We start from the raw sequence: 15,316 nt of genomic DNA on the forward strand, positions 1-15,316 counted from the left end.
TTGAAGGCTCCAGTTGGGTTGGCTCCAAAACATTCTCTCTACAATGCTAGGAGCTCTGTTTGTTTTATGAACACTAAGTTTTGAAGTGGTAAGTTCCTTTGAAAGAAGCGGAGACATGCCTGGAAATATGTGGTTGCAATTGGCAACTTTTCAAAATGTAGCAAGTAAACATGTAAGCAGCGATGTGGGAACCTAAGAGGAAGGGCCATCATGACTCTGCAGGAGTGAGCAGGGCAAGTTAAAGAAGTCCTTTCACAAAGAATGCATGCATACAACCAGTGGTCAGACAGACAGATAGTTCTCAGAGCATCATGAAGGTGCCCATAGGTGGGATGCCCAGCAAAAAGGTGACAGCCAGATCACAGAGTCTAGCCTTGCGTCTGAAAGCGAGGTAGGGTGAGTGGTTTGTCTGCACGTCTTCCCTGCTGGAAAATGAAGCTTCTGTGGAGCTACTGGACACTATGCTCTTATTCCATTTAGCTATTTTCCTGAAATGCAATCTTGGGGCACTAATGTAGGAAACTAGGCATACTGCAACAGTCACTTTGTAATCACAGGGGTTTGTGTGTGTGTGTGTGTGTGGTTTGGCCACCCCCAATATCCCAATAAATAAGTAATAATGAAAAATAGTGTGCATTTAGAAGAGGGACAGATAAGGGGCCCGGTGTCCTCCAGGATTTTCTTTAGGGTACTTAGAAGAGCTCTGTCTTCAAACAATGAAAGAATTGGGACAGTCAAGAGATATGCATAATTTAGCAGTCTTGATCAAGGTGTGGTTCTGCCCACCACTCTCAGTTCTGATTCTGCAAGGTGGACTGGTAAGTTGTTCTGTCATCCAAGGAGGCCAGTCTGAAATCTACCAGAAGGTCTGCTTTGGGGTGTAGCTTCTGAATCATAGATGTCATGATTGTTTGAGAGGAAAGTGCTATCCTCAGAGACTTTGCTGTTGCTGGATACAAGATGACACAAGATGACAGAAGGCTTAGGACAACGACTTAACCTTGTGCCTTCAGCCTTGAAGGAAGAGAGAAGTTAGAGAGATGGTTCTCAACCTGTGGGGTCATGAACCCTTTGCAGGTTGAACAACCTTTTCACTGGGGTTGCCAAAGACCGCCAAAAAACACATTCCTAACAGTAGCAAAATTAGTTATGAAGCAGCAACAAAAATAATCTTATGGTTGGGGTCACCACATGAGGAACTCTATTAAAGGCTTGCAGCATTAGGAAGGTGAAGAATCACCAGGTTAGAGACACATACACCCCTCGAGTAATTAGCATGCCCATGCAGAGAAAGCAGGAGTCAGACACAATGCCTAACAAACACAGCTTCTAAGTGCCTGTTACAACTCGGGTAAACTGAAGGCCTCTCAGGACACAGATGAACAGAGGTGGCTCCTATGGCAGGTTTGTTGTGATTAGACCTACACACACGGCAGGCACAGCCCTACCTGCAGTTTACTGGATACCAGCCAGGCTATGAAAGATGGTCAAGAATGACGCCAAGGAAAGCAAACTGACCGTCATCTACAACACAACACCATGCTGAGTCTGAGGCTCCAGACCCTTAGCTTTGTTTAGTTGGGGGAGAGCATGTAACTGAGTGTGAAAGGCCCAGCTGTGACTCTTGACAGCTGTAGTTTCGAGTCAGCAAGATAGGCTCCTGGGAGTTATTTTCATGACTCCTTGTCCCTGATTCTGAAAGTCCTATTTTTTCTTTTTTTGGCGGGGGGGGGGGGGTGTGAGTAGTCAAGACAGGGTTTCTCTGTGTAACAGCCCGAGCTGTCCTGGAACTCATTCTTGTAGACGACACTGGCCTCAAACCCAAGAGATCTGCCTGTCTCTGCCTCCCAAGTGCTGGAATTAAAGGTGTGTGCACCACTGTCTGTCTTGAAAGTCTTATTTTCATTTCACCAGGAAGCAGGAAGTGGGTTCTGGACTTAGTTGTGGGGTGTGACATAGACTTCCTAAATCAAGGCCAGTGGAGAGGTCAAACGTTCTGGCAGTCTGAACATTTGGGCCAGTCCTGTCTGTAATGGGCACAGCACTTGCCAGCAATACTCAAGCACACACTAGATGGACACTGACCAATGAGGGAAAGCCAAGTGCTGACAAAGTCACCTCATCACCCCTTAGCTTCAGCCATCAGAAGCAACTGTAGAATGGGAAGAGCCGAACATAGCAAAACTAGAATATTACCGCTGAGCTACAAGGCCAGGCCCTCCTTGCTTTGAGCGTGCTCCTGTCAGCCAGCTAGGCCCCTAGTTCATCACCTTTCATTCCCTTCATGCTTTGGGTATGCCCCAAAGCTCTCACAGGCACTGCATTGCTTCTGCTGTGTCTGTTCGTGTACATTTGTCTATAATGACCTGATACCACTGGCTTCCCTAACCTTTTCATTTTTTCCTTCATCTTCAAATTACAGTTCAGTTATCAACAGCAGTGGGGCTCCCTCCACTAACAAGTTAGGCCCAGCTCTGACCCCAGCTTGGGGCCTGATCACTGTATTTATTAAAATCATGTTTACTGATATGGAGTAAGTATCAGTTATCTTTTGCTAAACTTTGAAGAGCCCTCCCCCAACAGCCCACGGCTTTTGAAACAGCAAGCAAGCAACTTCTTCCCCCTTCTGGTGCACGATTTCAGCCCTCTTCCTTACTTGAGTGTCTACAATGTTCCATCTTTCCACTGGTAACCACCAACTTTTCATTTCAACTCTCCCCAGTTCACATAGGCTAACATCAACCAAAGGATAAAGGCAAGGAACCCATCCAAAGCTAAAATTTTTAGTCATCCATTTTGTGACTCAATGGAAGATCAGGGACAATACAGACAATACAGATAGCAGGAATTTTGATGTCAGACAGACCTAGGTTGTTGTTGCTTCTATTACTGTGTATGTGATATGGGTGCTTAGGAGTTAATACACACCATGGTAAACACATGGATCTCAGAGGGTTTTGTGGGTTGAACCCAGGTCATTAGGCTGATGCAGCAAGCACTTTACCTGCTGAACCATCTTGCTAGCTTGAGTCTGAATTTTCCAAGTATAAAACATAATTTCTCCACAGGATTTGTTTAGACCAGTAAACATCAGCCTTCTGGTCATTTATTAGATACCAACCAGCTACATAGGCAGTCAAAGATAAGGAGGTAAAAGATGATGCTGGGGAGGGCAAAATGGCAAATGGCCATCACCCACAACATAGCATCTTGTCTAGCCAGGGATTATAGTCTCTCAACTTTGTTTTACTGAAGTAGAATATGGAATAGAATATCAAAGGTCCAGCTATGAGTCATGCTTATGACAAATGCTGCCAGAACTCCTTGGCTCCACTTCTGTGTAACCTGATGTTTATCTTTGGTTTCTTTGAGACAGTGTTTCTCTATACATCCCTGGCTGCCCTCGAATTATGGCGATCAGACTGGCCTTGAACTTGACCGTGAACTACTTGCCTCTACCTCCTCGTGCTGGAGTTAAAGGTTATGTGTCATTACGACCAGATTTTTATCTTTTTAAGTAGACTCAAGATGTCTACTTACAGGTTAGGTTCCCCAGAATTAGAGAACTAATCATATATTGTATTCCAGAAGGTTCTAAAATAGAGCTGAGATTAAGATGATGAAAGTGAGCTGACAGAACACTGAATGTAGAATCCTCTAAGGCTCATTCAAGTACTAACCCTGCACTTACATGAATACAAAAGTGAGGGCCTCCTCATTCCTGGTATAAGGGAATTTGGAAGTGAGAGAGCAAAAAAAAGAAGCTAAGACAGTTCACACATTTAAGCTATTATGGGTGCCATGGTGATCCAACCCTATAAGGGACTCACTGAGAAAATTGTAGATGTATCTCAGTTATTCTACCTGATACATGAAAAATATGGGTTACTTATATACCCCAACTTCTATTTTCATTGGCTAAGAGCTGCACCAGAGTATAAGTTCTTGGCACTTCCGGTTTGTGTCAACAGAAACCAAGGGACACCTTCTCACACAGTTACAAGTATCTGTAATAAAGCCCTGTGAGTAGAGTCTATACGAGGTTAAGTGCCAATCAGTGTTTTAAATAATATAGCTTCTGTGTGGTTATTTTGGTTCTGGGTGGCCAGGACAGACCTCCTACTACACCTAAGACCCCAGAAAAGCTAAGTGTCTAAGAACCAGGCTTCCTGTGGCTTGTGGGTCATGGATAGATGCCCAGTATGCTCACTCCTCTTGCAGCTGCAGACCATCTCTCTGGCCCTTCCACCTCTTACTTCAACACTACTTATGACATACAAAAGTAGAGTGACCTTAGTAACAGTTGCTGCCACTACACATCTGTAGCAAGTGTGTTTAGATTCTTTATAAACACTCTGTCACCAGACAGTGGGGGCACAAGCCTTTAATCCCAGCACTGCGGAGGGCAGAGGCAGGTGGATCTGAGTTTGAGGTCAGCCTGGTCTGCAGAGTGAGTTCCAGAATAGTCAGGACTGTTACATAGAGAAACCCTGTCATCGTCATCATCATCATCATCATCATCATCATCATCACAATAAAAGTTATCAATACTTAGAACAGTTTAATATTTTTCTCATTTTACAGACAAAGTCCAAGAGAGGATGAGCAACTTGTTTCAGAAGCAGGGTTGATTTGTCATGACTGTCACTTATCTCTTCATTCTGATTAATGAATCTACTGCACAGAGACAACAGATTGGACAAAAAAGCAACTGTGGGGGTTGGGAGGTCTTCTCTTTCCTTGAGTCCCATTTGTGCTGTGAATTCCTGGTCTAGCTAATCCATATCCTTAGTAAATGGCCCACATTCTGTAGAGTCTGCTCAATTTTAAGATAACCTCATTCTAGAAGCAGCACTTTCCTTCAACCTCATATGTAGAAATACAAACTATATCATTTATAGAGAGCTACCTTCTAAGTTACCATTTAATGAGAGCTGTAAGTGAGGGTTATACTGATGGGCTGTATATGGAAAAACAACAAATCTGTTAGTACTTATGTCAAAAGCACAAGGTTTTCTCTAGAAATGAAGAACCCATGACTGGTCTCACAGCCGTGGATGCACAGTCTTTTAACTTGTTCCTCTCCATCTGGTTCCTCATCTCAGAGTTGGTTATAATGAGTTTCTATGAGGATCAAATGACAGTACATATATGATCTGGACTGTGGTGACTGAACAAAAAATAAGAGATATGTGTGATTCTGGTCATAGTGTTCGCAACATCCAAGAGCAAGACATTGTCTGTGGTAGGAATTGATATTTTCCATCTTGACTATAACTCAAAGCGTTTGTGTGCAAACAGTATGAAATAGTACCCTAATGTCTGTACTGAGTCTTCACATCCAGCTGTTATGAATGCCCCAGTGTGAGATACATCTCACTTTCATCTTAAAATCAAAGACAGCTTTAGGTATGATAAATCAGAAGTTAGGCACCTGAGTTGTGTATTAGTTTACCCTGGTCTGAGATCCTGTACTGCTGCCGGGCAGTGGTGGCATACACCTTTCGTCCTAACACACGGGATTCAGAGGCAGGAGAATCTCTGTGAGTTCAAGGCCAACCTGGTCTACAGAGTGAGTTCCAGGTCAGCCAAGGCTACAGAGAAACCTTGTCTTTAAAAAAAAAAAAAAAAATCCTGTACTGTTAACACCCACTTAGTGTCTCTTTCATTAGACTGTCCATCAGCTAGGGCCAAAGCTGGTTCTTTCGTTTGACTGTCTCCTTTGGTTAGTTACTTCTGCTATTTGAGTCTCTCACTTTGGGTCCATCTGGACACTAAGGATAAACCACATCTCTATTCTGCACTGGAAGGGCTCAGGCAACACCGTAGAGACTGGGAACTGCTCTGGTATTTCCACTGAATCCCAATTTACTGCTGCCACATGATCTGTAGCAGCGAAAGAAAAAAAAATGATTTAAACAAATAATTGTGCCTGGTACACCCACTGGTAAACCCACTTTGAAAAAACTGCATAGGAACAAACTAACACAACAGTGTTCACTTACAAATTCCAGAAGAAGCTGGGCAGCGCTGGCTCACACCTTTATCCCCAGCACTAAGAGGTAGAGGTAGGCAGATCTATTTGAGTTCGAGGCCAGCTTGGTCTACAGAGGACAGGCTCCAAAGCTGCACAAGAAATCCTGTCTTGAAAAAGAAAAACAAAACAAAAAATCCCCACTCCAAAGCTCACGACAAAAATATAAAAATCTCCACATATTGAAGAAATAAGATTTCATACAAACATAGATAAATATATTTAAATTTTAACTATAAGTAAATTCAAATAGAATGCTGTAAAACAGAATACTATTCACAATTGTCTCAATGTATCTTATAAAACATAAAAATCAGAATGTTGAGTGGGTGCTGGTGGTAAAAACAACAGGGTCAAAACTCTCACAACAAACTAGGGACCACTATAATTAATGAACATGACCAACACAACAGTAATGATTCCGGTCAACCTCCAGTCCCAAGAAATTCAAGATTTTCTTCTCCTTCCTCTGCCTGATTTGGTCCGTGACCGAAAAGTAAATTGGTCTTTAAAGTCCACTAAGCAATTTGTGGCTTCTGAAACAGGAACAAAAGACTTGATAGGAGACTCATTTAAGTTGAGATGTGAGAGGGAACTCTGCATCTCTCTGCTGCAGCTAGCCTCTTCCACCTCTGGTGGTATCCTAGGCAGAAAGAAAAACTCAAGTGAGATATATTACATGTGTGTGTGTCTAGCTCTTTAAAATTTTTTCTTTGTTTTATGTGCAAAGGTGTCTGCATTTAAGTTTGTATACCACATGTATGCCTGGTGTCCTTCAAGGACAGAGGAGGGTGCTGGATCTCCTGGGATTGGAATTACAAATGGTTGTGAGCCACCATGCAGATGCTAGGAATTGAGCCTAGGTCCTCTGAAAGAGCAACCAGTGCTCTTAAGCACCAAGCCATCTCTCTAGCTCCTAGCCTTTATTGAAAACAAAACAAAACAAACAAACAAACAAAAAAAAAAACAACCAAAAAACCTATGTAGACCCAATTGGCCATGAACTCAGAGATCAGTCTGCCTCTGTCTTTGTCCCACTATGCCTGGTTTCAAGTTCAATATGAAGCTGGTAAGCAACAAGTATGAACTATGCACTCTACTGGAACCTTTAAATTACATTAGTATACTAACTTGTATAATATTCTAGCCATGCAAGTTGTATCATTCTGCTTTCATAGATGAAGATACTGGGTAATTCACATAACCTAAAGCCATGGAGACATGGAGAGACTGTGGAGTCAAGATTCAAATTCCTAAATCTGCTAGAATTCAGGTTTGGATGGGAACTGAAAAGAAGAAAGGCCGGGCAGTGGTGGTTCACACCTTTAATACCAACACTTGGGAGTTAGAAGCAGGTGGATCTCTGTGAGTTTGAGGCCAGCCTGGTCTATAGAGGGAGTTCTAGGACAGCTAAGGCTGTTGTTACACAGAGAAACCCTGTTTAAAAAAAAAAAAAAAAAAAAGGAAGAAAAAGAAGAAAAAAGGAGTAACACATAACTCTACTTACTTTAACATCAATACAGCTATCAAACCAATTCTTAACCCAGATATAACAGGAACACTAAGTTAAATAATTGTGTTAGTTCTACAGTGATTTCTATTTTAGCATTTTAATTATCAATCTACACAGAGAATCTAGCATCAGGCTCACACTTGCCAGAGCTGTTGACAGATAGAATTCAGCGCATACTCTAACTTACTTGAAGGTTCTTGCTTCTGAAGACTTGTTTTTTTTCTCTACACCTGGAGAGATAAAAGTACTAACATTAGCAGTCATAGCTTCGCACTGCCTGCTGCTTTTCATCAGGCCTATTCAAGTAGTTCAGATCTCCAACCCTTTGACCAATGGAATGTGAGCATTAGCATCCAACAGGCTCAGCTGCAGTAAACACTTCTGAATGAATCATTTTTGAATAGACCGACTTCAGACCTAGACTCAGACAATAAGGGCTACCAGGGGAAATCTGCCACCTGAGAGATTCACAACCTGGTGATCTAGAAGCAAGATGTAAGACAGGTTCTTTTTTTTTTTTTTTTCAAGACAGGGTTTCTCTCTGTAGCTTTGGAACCTGTCCTGGAACTAGTTCTTGTAGGCCAGGCTGATCTCAAACTCAGATCCACCTGCTTCTGCCTCCCAAGTGCTGGAATTAAAGACGTGCATCACCACTGCCTAGCAAGACAGGCTCTTTTTACAGTCATCACAAAGCAAAACAGATTTGCTTGATAGTAATAAACTATTATAACTAGACAGTAAGCAAAAAGTTACTGTTCAATTTGTATTTTGGTAAAATTTAACAATAGCAACTAATAGGAACAATAGTAGCAATAGCATTTAACATCCAGCAAAAGTCTATTAATGCCAGGGAATACATATAGAGTGCTTTACTAGATATAATCTTTGTAATCTCTAAAGTTAGAATTACTAACGCTCCTGATAAATCTACTCTAATGCTCCCTAAATACTAGAGACACAAAGAGGAATTACTTCCTACAATTTCTTAGGAGTTAAGTTGGGAGACTAAGCTAAAGGTAACGTATGAATGGTTTACAAACATTCAGAAGAGGCAGTGATGTCTGCATGTGTGGTTTTCCATGACTATTCTTTAAGAAGATCTATTTTCTGGCATGTGTTGCATTTTGGAACCACTCCCCAGTTTAGCAGGCAGTCCTAACTCTAGGAGTTATAAAGGATTAGGTGTTATAAAGGATTATATTAAACCCATGTTGGGAAAGACAGGATATCTCCTCATCCTTCCTGGGGATGAGATAGCCTAGATTAAATTTCCAAGGCTGGCTGGCTGACTGGCTCCAAAAGAACTCACTCACAATCCCCAACAATCAGCTGAAGGTTAGGAGTTGCTATCTTCACTGGAAGGCCTAGACAGAAACCCATAAAATTGATCTTGGAGTCTTCACCTGTGGTCTTGTGCTCAGACTGTTCCAAGAGACTGAGCAGTCGGCCTTGACTGTGGTCTTTGTCCTGTGATAGAGAAAAGGATAGAAGGATTAATTCATGGCAAGATTTAAAACACAGTTGACTTAGTGCTGTGGAATAGTCTTTTTGTACACTGTGAAGATGTGTCACTCTGATTGTTTTAGTAAAAAGTTGAATGGCCAATAAATAGCTAGGCAAAATTTCCAGGCAGAGGAATGCTGGGAAAAAGAAGGCGGAGATGCCAGAAGACGCAGAGCAAGCAGGATGGGCAGTATGGAGATAAGATAATAAAGTCATGAGGCAGAAAGTAAATTAACAGAAATGGATTAATTTAAGCTATAAGAGTTACTCAGAAACAAGCCTAAGTCAAGGCCAATCTTTCATAATGAATACAAGTCTCTGTGTTATTTTTTGTGAGCTGGCAGCCCAAAGAAAAGCCCGACTACCATTTAGCCTAGATTAAATCTTTCCCAGAAGAGAAATATTGGTGGCACAGCTGGCACTAGTTAGTCTTTTGCTTTATAATAAATGAGAGTAGAGGAAAAAAACAGCAAACTGTAATGAAGGGGTTTAAGCACCATATCAGGAACACAGCTTTGCAGGAGTGGTGCACACCCTTAACCCCAGGGATCAGCACGTAGAAGCAGGTAGATCTAAGTTCAAGGGCATCCTGGCCTAAATATCAAGTTCCAGGCCAGTCAAGGCCTCACAGGGAGACCCTGTAAGAAAGAATGAAAGAAGAAAGAGAAAAAGAGAGGGAGGGAAGGAAAGGAAAGGGAGAGGAAGGGAGATTCAAGGATGACTTCAGCATCAAATCAAATCAGCCCACAAACTACATTAAAGAAGAGCGTCTGGGCTGGAGGGGTGGCTCAGTGGTTAAGAACATGCTGTTCTTCCAGAGGACTGGAGGTCAATTCCCAGTACCCACATGATGGCTCACAACTGCCCATAATTCCAGTTCCAAGGAATCCTAGGCCTCTGGCATCCTAGGTCAATGGACTCATGTGATCATACCCTCATACACACATTTTATATATATGAATAACTAAAATTAATAAAAGTAAATCTTAACAAAAAAAGAACAGCTTCTGCCCTATGTTACATTTGAGATTTTTAAAAACAAAAACAAACAAACAAACAAAAAAACAGTTTCAATGCAACTTAAAACTGGTGGCTTAATGATGAAGAGCACTGGCCACTCTTCCACAGGACCCAGGTTCAATTCCTAGCACCCACATTATGGCTCACTATTCTAACTCCAGTTTCAGGGGATCTGATGTCCTCTTCTGAACTTCTTAGGCACCAGCTACATATATGGTACACAGAGAGACATACATGTGTGTGAAACACTCATACACATAAAATAAAAAAGTTTTAAGTATAAAAAAATTTTTAAAAAGGTAAATAAATTGGCTTTTTGGTATAAGTAACACTCACCTATAAAACTCAACTCCAAAATCACCTGATTTAGGGGCCAGAGAGGTAGTAGCACTTGCTACTCTTCAGAGGACCCAGGTTTGATTCCCTGCACTCACATGGCAGCTCACAGCCTTCTGTAATCTAGTTCTAGGGGATTCAACACTCTCTTTTGGCCTCTGAGGCACTAGACACACAAGTGGTACAGAGACATACATGCAAACAAAACACCAATGAACATAAAATTAAAAAAATTTAAAAATCATCTGATTCACAGAGATGTCACTTCCTTCTGACACGAAGATCAGTTTGGGTTCCCTGTCCAGCTGTCTAAGTGGTTAGTATGCTAACAGTTCTTGAACACACTGTTGCTGCTTTATGTTGGTCCCTAAACCAAGACTTGCCCTTCCTGATCTCTCATCACAAGACCCAGAAAGTCCTTAGATCCATTTTCCCACAGACCAGGAGCCATACCCTATAGTTTCTCAAGTCTAGACACAGAAGAGATTCAGAAGTTATTTCACATGTGTTCCTAGAAGTGTGGACATGAATTCCCTACATTTTCTAAAAAGCAATTCATTGTAATATTTCAAAAGATACTGGAATACTGACTTACACTTCAATAAATAACTGGTAGTCCAAGGATCGGTTAATGGTATTTTTCCCCATTTTTAAATTGTTGTTATTCTATTTTGCTTTTACTGTTTTACTGGAGTTTTGTTGCAGTTTCTGTTTTTTATATAGGGTCTCACTACTTAGCTCAAGTTGCTCTAAACTCACTATGTACCCAGGACTGTCCTTAAACTCTCACACCTCCAGAGTGCTGGGAATACAGGAGTTTGCCTATACCAGCCTTTAGACTGTTTTAAATAGTCATAAATATAGAAGGATTAGGGAAAAAACTATATTTCAGTAATAAGATGATGTTAAGTGACTATCTATATGACACAAATATTGATGATAATGATTTTTGCAGGTTGGAAAGCAGGTGTTAGAGGTGGAGGTAGAGTTTAGAATTGCTATGGAGAGCAGGATGTCCTCCTCCCTCTGCTTCACTAGTGGTGGGTTATAGCTATGTTCCACCATACCCAGCTAACAGTAATGTTTTAGAAGTTTAAAAATAAACCCAGAGAGATGTCTATACTATATAGTAGAGCTTCTTACTCCACTTGGGACCCCTTCTCACCTGAGAAACTTTTACATACAGGTAAACAAAATCAATAAAACAAATCAGACTTTTATTGATAATAAATCATAATGAAAATTATTTAAGAACAACTCTTTGGAATATATGTAATTTTACCATTTACTAAAGATAAAAGCTAATGTGCATACTAACAAAATGTGCTTGTGGTATGGTTTTAGTTTTTGACGTTTTGGTTTTTGAGATAAGGTCTCATTTAACCCAAGTTGGCCTTGAACTTGTTATATATCTGGAAATGACTTTGAACTCTGATTCTCCTGTTTCTACCTCCCAAGTGCTAGAATTGTAAGTGCATTCACCATGCTCAGTACTATAGGGTGCAAAACTTCATTCATGCGAGGCACAATCATTCTACATTCTAAGCCAAACTTTCTGCCTATACTTGTTTATTTTTACAAAAACCCTGACTGAATATCTAACTCTACTGCAAAACGTAGAGTGTGTTCAATGCTTCTCAGAGTTGACGTAAAATATTTTGATTTTATTTTTTTTAAATATTTATTTATTTATTATGTATACAATATCTTGTGTGTGTGTATGTCTGCAGGCCAGAAGAGGACACCAGACGTCATTACAGATGGTTGTGAGCCACTATGTGGTTGCCGGGAATTGAACTCAGGACCTTTGGAAGAGCAGACAATGCTCTTAACCACTGAGCCATCTCTCCAGCCCCCTATTTTGATTTTATTATCATCAGTGCCGAGAATACTTCTTCACATAAATATATACCACAAATTGACAGGTACATGCTAAGGGTCATTTTAGAAATTGTTGGAAATTTCTGTCTTAATCCAAAGTCAAAATTCATTATAATTCTTTTAGGCAACCCACATTAGCAACTCAAATAGCTATTAAAACAAAATTCTCACAAAATATAGACCAAAGATACACTAATTTGGGGATAGGGTGTCATAAAAGTGGTTGCTATAAAAAAATGAGGACCTGACTTTGGGTCCCAACACAAATTTAAGAAGCTGGCATGGTTCCAAGCACCTTTGGCCTTAGCATGAGGGTTGGTAGATAAAGGCAGATTCCCAGAGCTAACTGGCTAGCCAGTCTAGCTAATCAATGAACACCAGGTTCAGAGAGAAACCTTGTCTCAAAGGATAAATTGGGCACCTGACATAAATATAGGTACTTGCAGGTAACCATTATGTTTTTATAAGAGTAGAAACTTTATATGTACTGTAAAAAGCATAACAATTAAAACTGCCATAGTCTTGGATGTGCGTGAAGAAGTTTCAGGTAGCATTCTTAATCTGCAAGCCCCAGGTCTAGTGAGATCCTGTCTCAAAATGAGTGGATGACTCCTGCAGAACAACACCCAAGGCTGACCTCTGGTCTCCATACATAAATGCACACATATGTATGCATACATATACACAAACACCTATCCTTACAAGCATAAATCTTGTAAATAAATAAATAGGAAAGAGAGGAGGAGGGCGAGAAAGGAGGAAAGATAGAACAGAATTGTAGCTTTTCCTAAGCACATACCTTTGGCTTCCTTAGCCGTTGCTGCTGTTTGCCTTCCACAGTTGCACACACTCTGGTTCTCTTACCCACTTCAGTTCCATCTCCTCTGTCTCCCTTTGCAAGCTGGAGACAGGCCTCTACATGACACTGATACTCTCCAAGTGGGACCAGGGATTTACATAGATAACACTTCTCCTTCCTGGGTGGGGAGATGGGCGGGAAGGCAGTTTTAAGATCTGCTTTTGCCTCTGGGTTCTTGGAATGTTTCAAATTGTCTTTTTACATCTCAAAAATGTCTGCAGAGGAGACTTGTCAACTAATGTAGATTCACTCAGTGGGATCACCAATAAAATTAACCCTATGCCAATCATAAGGACTAAGTGATTAGCAGTTTTCCCTGGCTGTTTCTCTGTACCCTGCTGTTGCAGCAGTGGGATGGTAATGAAATCAGCTCTACTAACTATCTCAAACAATGCTGATTGCTCCTCAGACATAAAATAGTCTGTCAAACTCTTCTGAAATTAAGTGTAATCGTTTCTCCAAAGAGAAGTTAAAATTTCAACAGAAAAGGAAGCACCAAAAGCATTAAATCAATAGTGAGAGTTTTACCATAGTGGATGCACTTGTTTGATTAGTAAATCAAATCTATCTATATGCTAACTTTCTTAACTTTATAACCTGACATACCAGAAAGTTACTAAAACATGTGGGTCTGCCAGAAGTTTGTGCACTAACATAGTTACTGTCATCTTTTTAAAACAAAACCATTAGAGAAAGGGAAGTGTGTGTTCTTGAAGTATCAATGAAGACAGACCTGTGGAAATTGGTGAAGAATACTTATTAACTACTTTCTCTGTGGTCAGTACCTTTCAACATGATTTCTCAATTAATTCTTCAGTCCCAATAGGAAAGAACTATTCTACACAAGGATGTCACAGCTAATAAATATCAAAACTCACAGCTGATTCAGAAGTTCATCTTAAACTTCCTTTTCTGACCATTACTATTTAGTAACTATGATGAGATTAACTCTATGGAAGATTTTCTCTAAAGGACAATAAAATAACAGAAAAAAACATCTCAAGCTATTCAATCACCTGGAAGAATGCAAGTAAAACTCTACCTTATGAGAAAAGTTAGACGAGCATATCTTCAAAGTTTATCAACTAATGCAAAAAGCACTATTAATTCTTATTATTAGATTAGTACAAAAGTAATTTTGTTTTCTGCACTGTTGAAATTTGTCATTTGATTATTAAATACACTCTTAAATATATGTAGTTATACATCATTTTAATGCACATTTTTCACTTTATGGTTCTTTGCTGTTTTTTTACTTGCTGTTTATTTATTTTATAAATTTATATTTATATTTTACTTGCTGTTTATATTTATTTTATAATATGGAAATGGTGTGAAACAATTTTTTTTAAGATTTATTTATTACGTATACAGTGTTCTGCCTGTAGGCCAGAAGAGGGTACCAGGTCTCATTATGGATGGTTGTGAGCCACCATATGGTTGCTGGGAATTGGACTCAGGACCTCTAGAAGAGCTCTTAACTGCTGAGCCAGCCATCTCTCCAGCTTCGTGAAACAAAAATTTAAGTTTTCTTATTTGGTAAAATAGATGGTAAAACAGCTGAGGCAATTTGCAACATCAATAGGTCTTTGGTCCAGAAACTAATAATGAACATATAGTACAGAGGTGGCTCAAGAGCCTTCAAGAAAAAGAGCTTAATGGTTGGCTACAGGAAGTTGACAATGAGCAGTAAAGAGCACTCACTAAAGCTGATTCTCTTATTTGACTCGAGAAGTTGCCTCAATGTGAACCATGCAAGTTGTTCAAGCATTTGATGCAAATTGAAGGTGAAAAGGTTTGGTAAGTGGGTGTCTCATTAAATCAGAAAAAAGAAAAGAAAATTTAAGTTATTCTGAACTGTCAGTCCTCTTATTCTACAGAACAACAAACCATTTCTTACTAAGATTGTGACATGCAACCAAAAGTGAACTGTGTCTGACAACTAGTGATGACCAGTTCTGTGGCTGGACCAAGAAGCTCCAAAGTTTCTAACTTCCCAAAGCCAAACTTGTACCAAAACAAGGTCGGGGATAACTGTTTAGTGGTCTGCTGTTGGTCTGATCCACTGCAGCTTCTGAATTCACAGAGACCATTATGTCTGAGATTTGTGCTGAGCAAATGAATGAGATGCAGCACTGAGAACTGTGATGCCTGCAGCCAGCACTGGTCA

The 15,316-nt window shown here is 40.3% G+C and overlaps 1 protein-coding gene across 6 annotated transcripts in view; it reads right to left on the reverse strand.

The window, feature by feature from the left end:
- Positions 1 to 6,230: 6,230 nt before the first annotated feature.
- Uimc1 (ubiquitin interaction motif containing 1) overlaps positions 6,231 to 15,316 on the reverse strand; it is a 66,169-nt gene continuing 57,083 nt past the window's right edge. For 5 of the 6 annotated variants that reach the window (XM_085699573.2, XM_085699579.2, XM_085699577.2 and 2 more), the window contains 4 exons: positions 13,087 to 13,264; positions 8,951 to 9,014; positions 7,735 to 7,777; positions 6,231 to 6,677 (listed from right to left, as the gene is read on the reverse strand). In XM_085699573.2, coding sequence (XP_085555699.1) covers positions 6,482 to 6,677; positions 7,735 to 7,777; positions 8,951 to 9,014; positions 13,087 to 13,264 — 481 coding nt within the window. In that variant the 3' untranslated portion in view covers positions 6,231 to 6,481. The remainder of the gene's footprint in view (positions 6,678 to 7,734; positions 7,778 to 8,950; positions 9,015 to 13,086; positions 13,265 to 15,316) is intronic. The other variant, XM_085699575.1, reaches the window with a different exon arrangement.

Source organism: Myodes glareolus, chromosome 14 (assembly GCF_982192425.1).
Source record: "Myodes glareolus chromosome 14, mMyoGla1.1, whole genome shotgun sequence".
NCBI lineage: Eukaryota > Metazoa > Chordata > Mammalia > Rodentia > Cricetidae > Myodes > Myodes glareolus.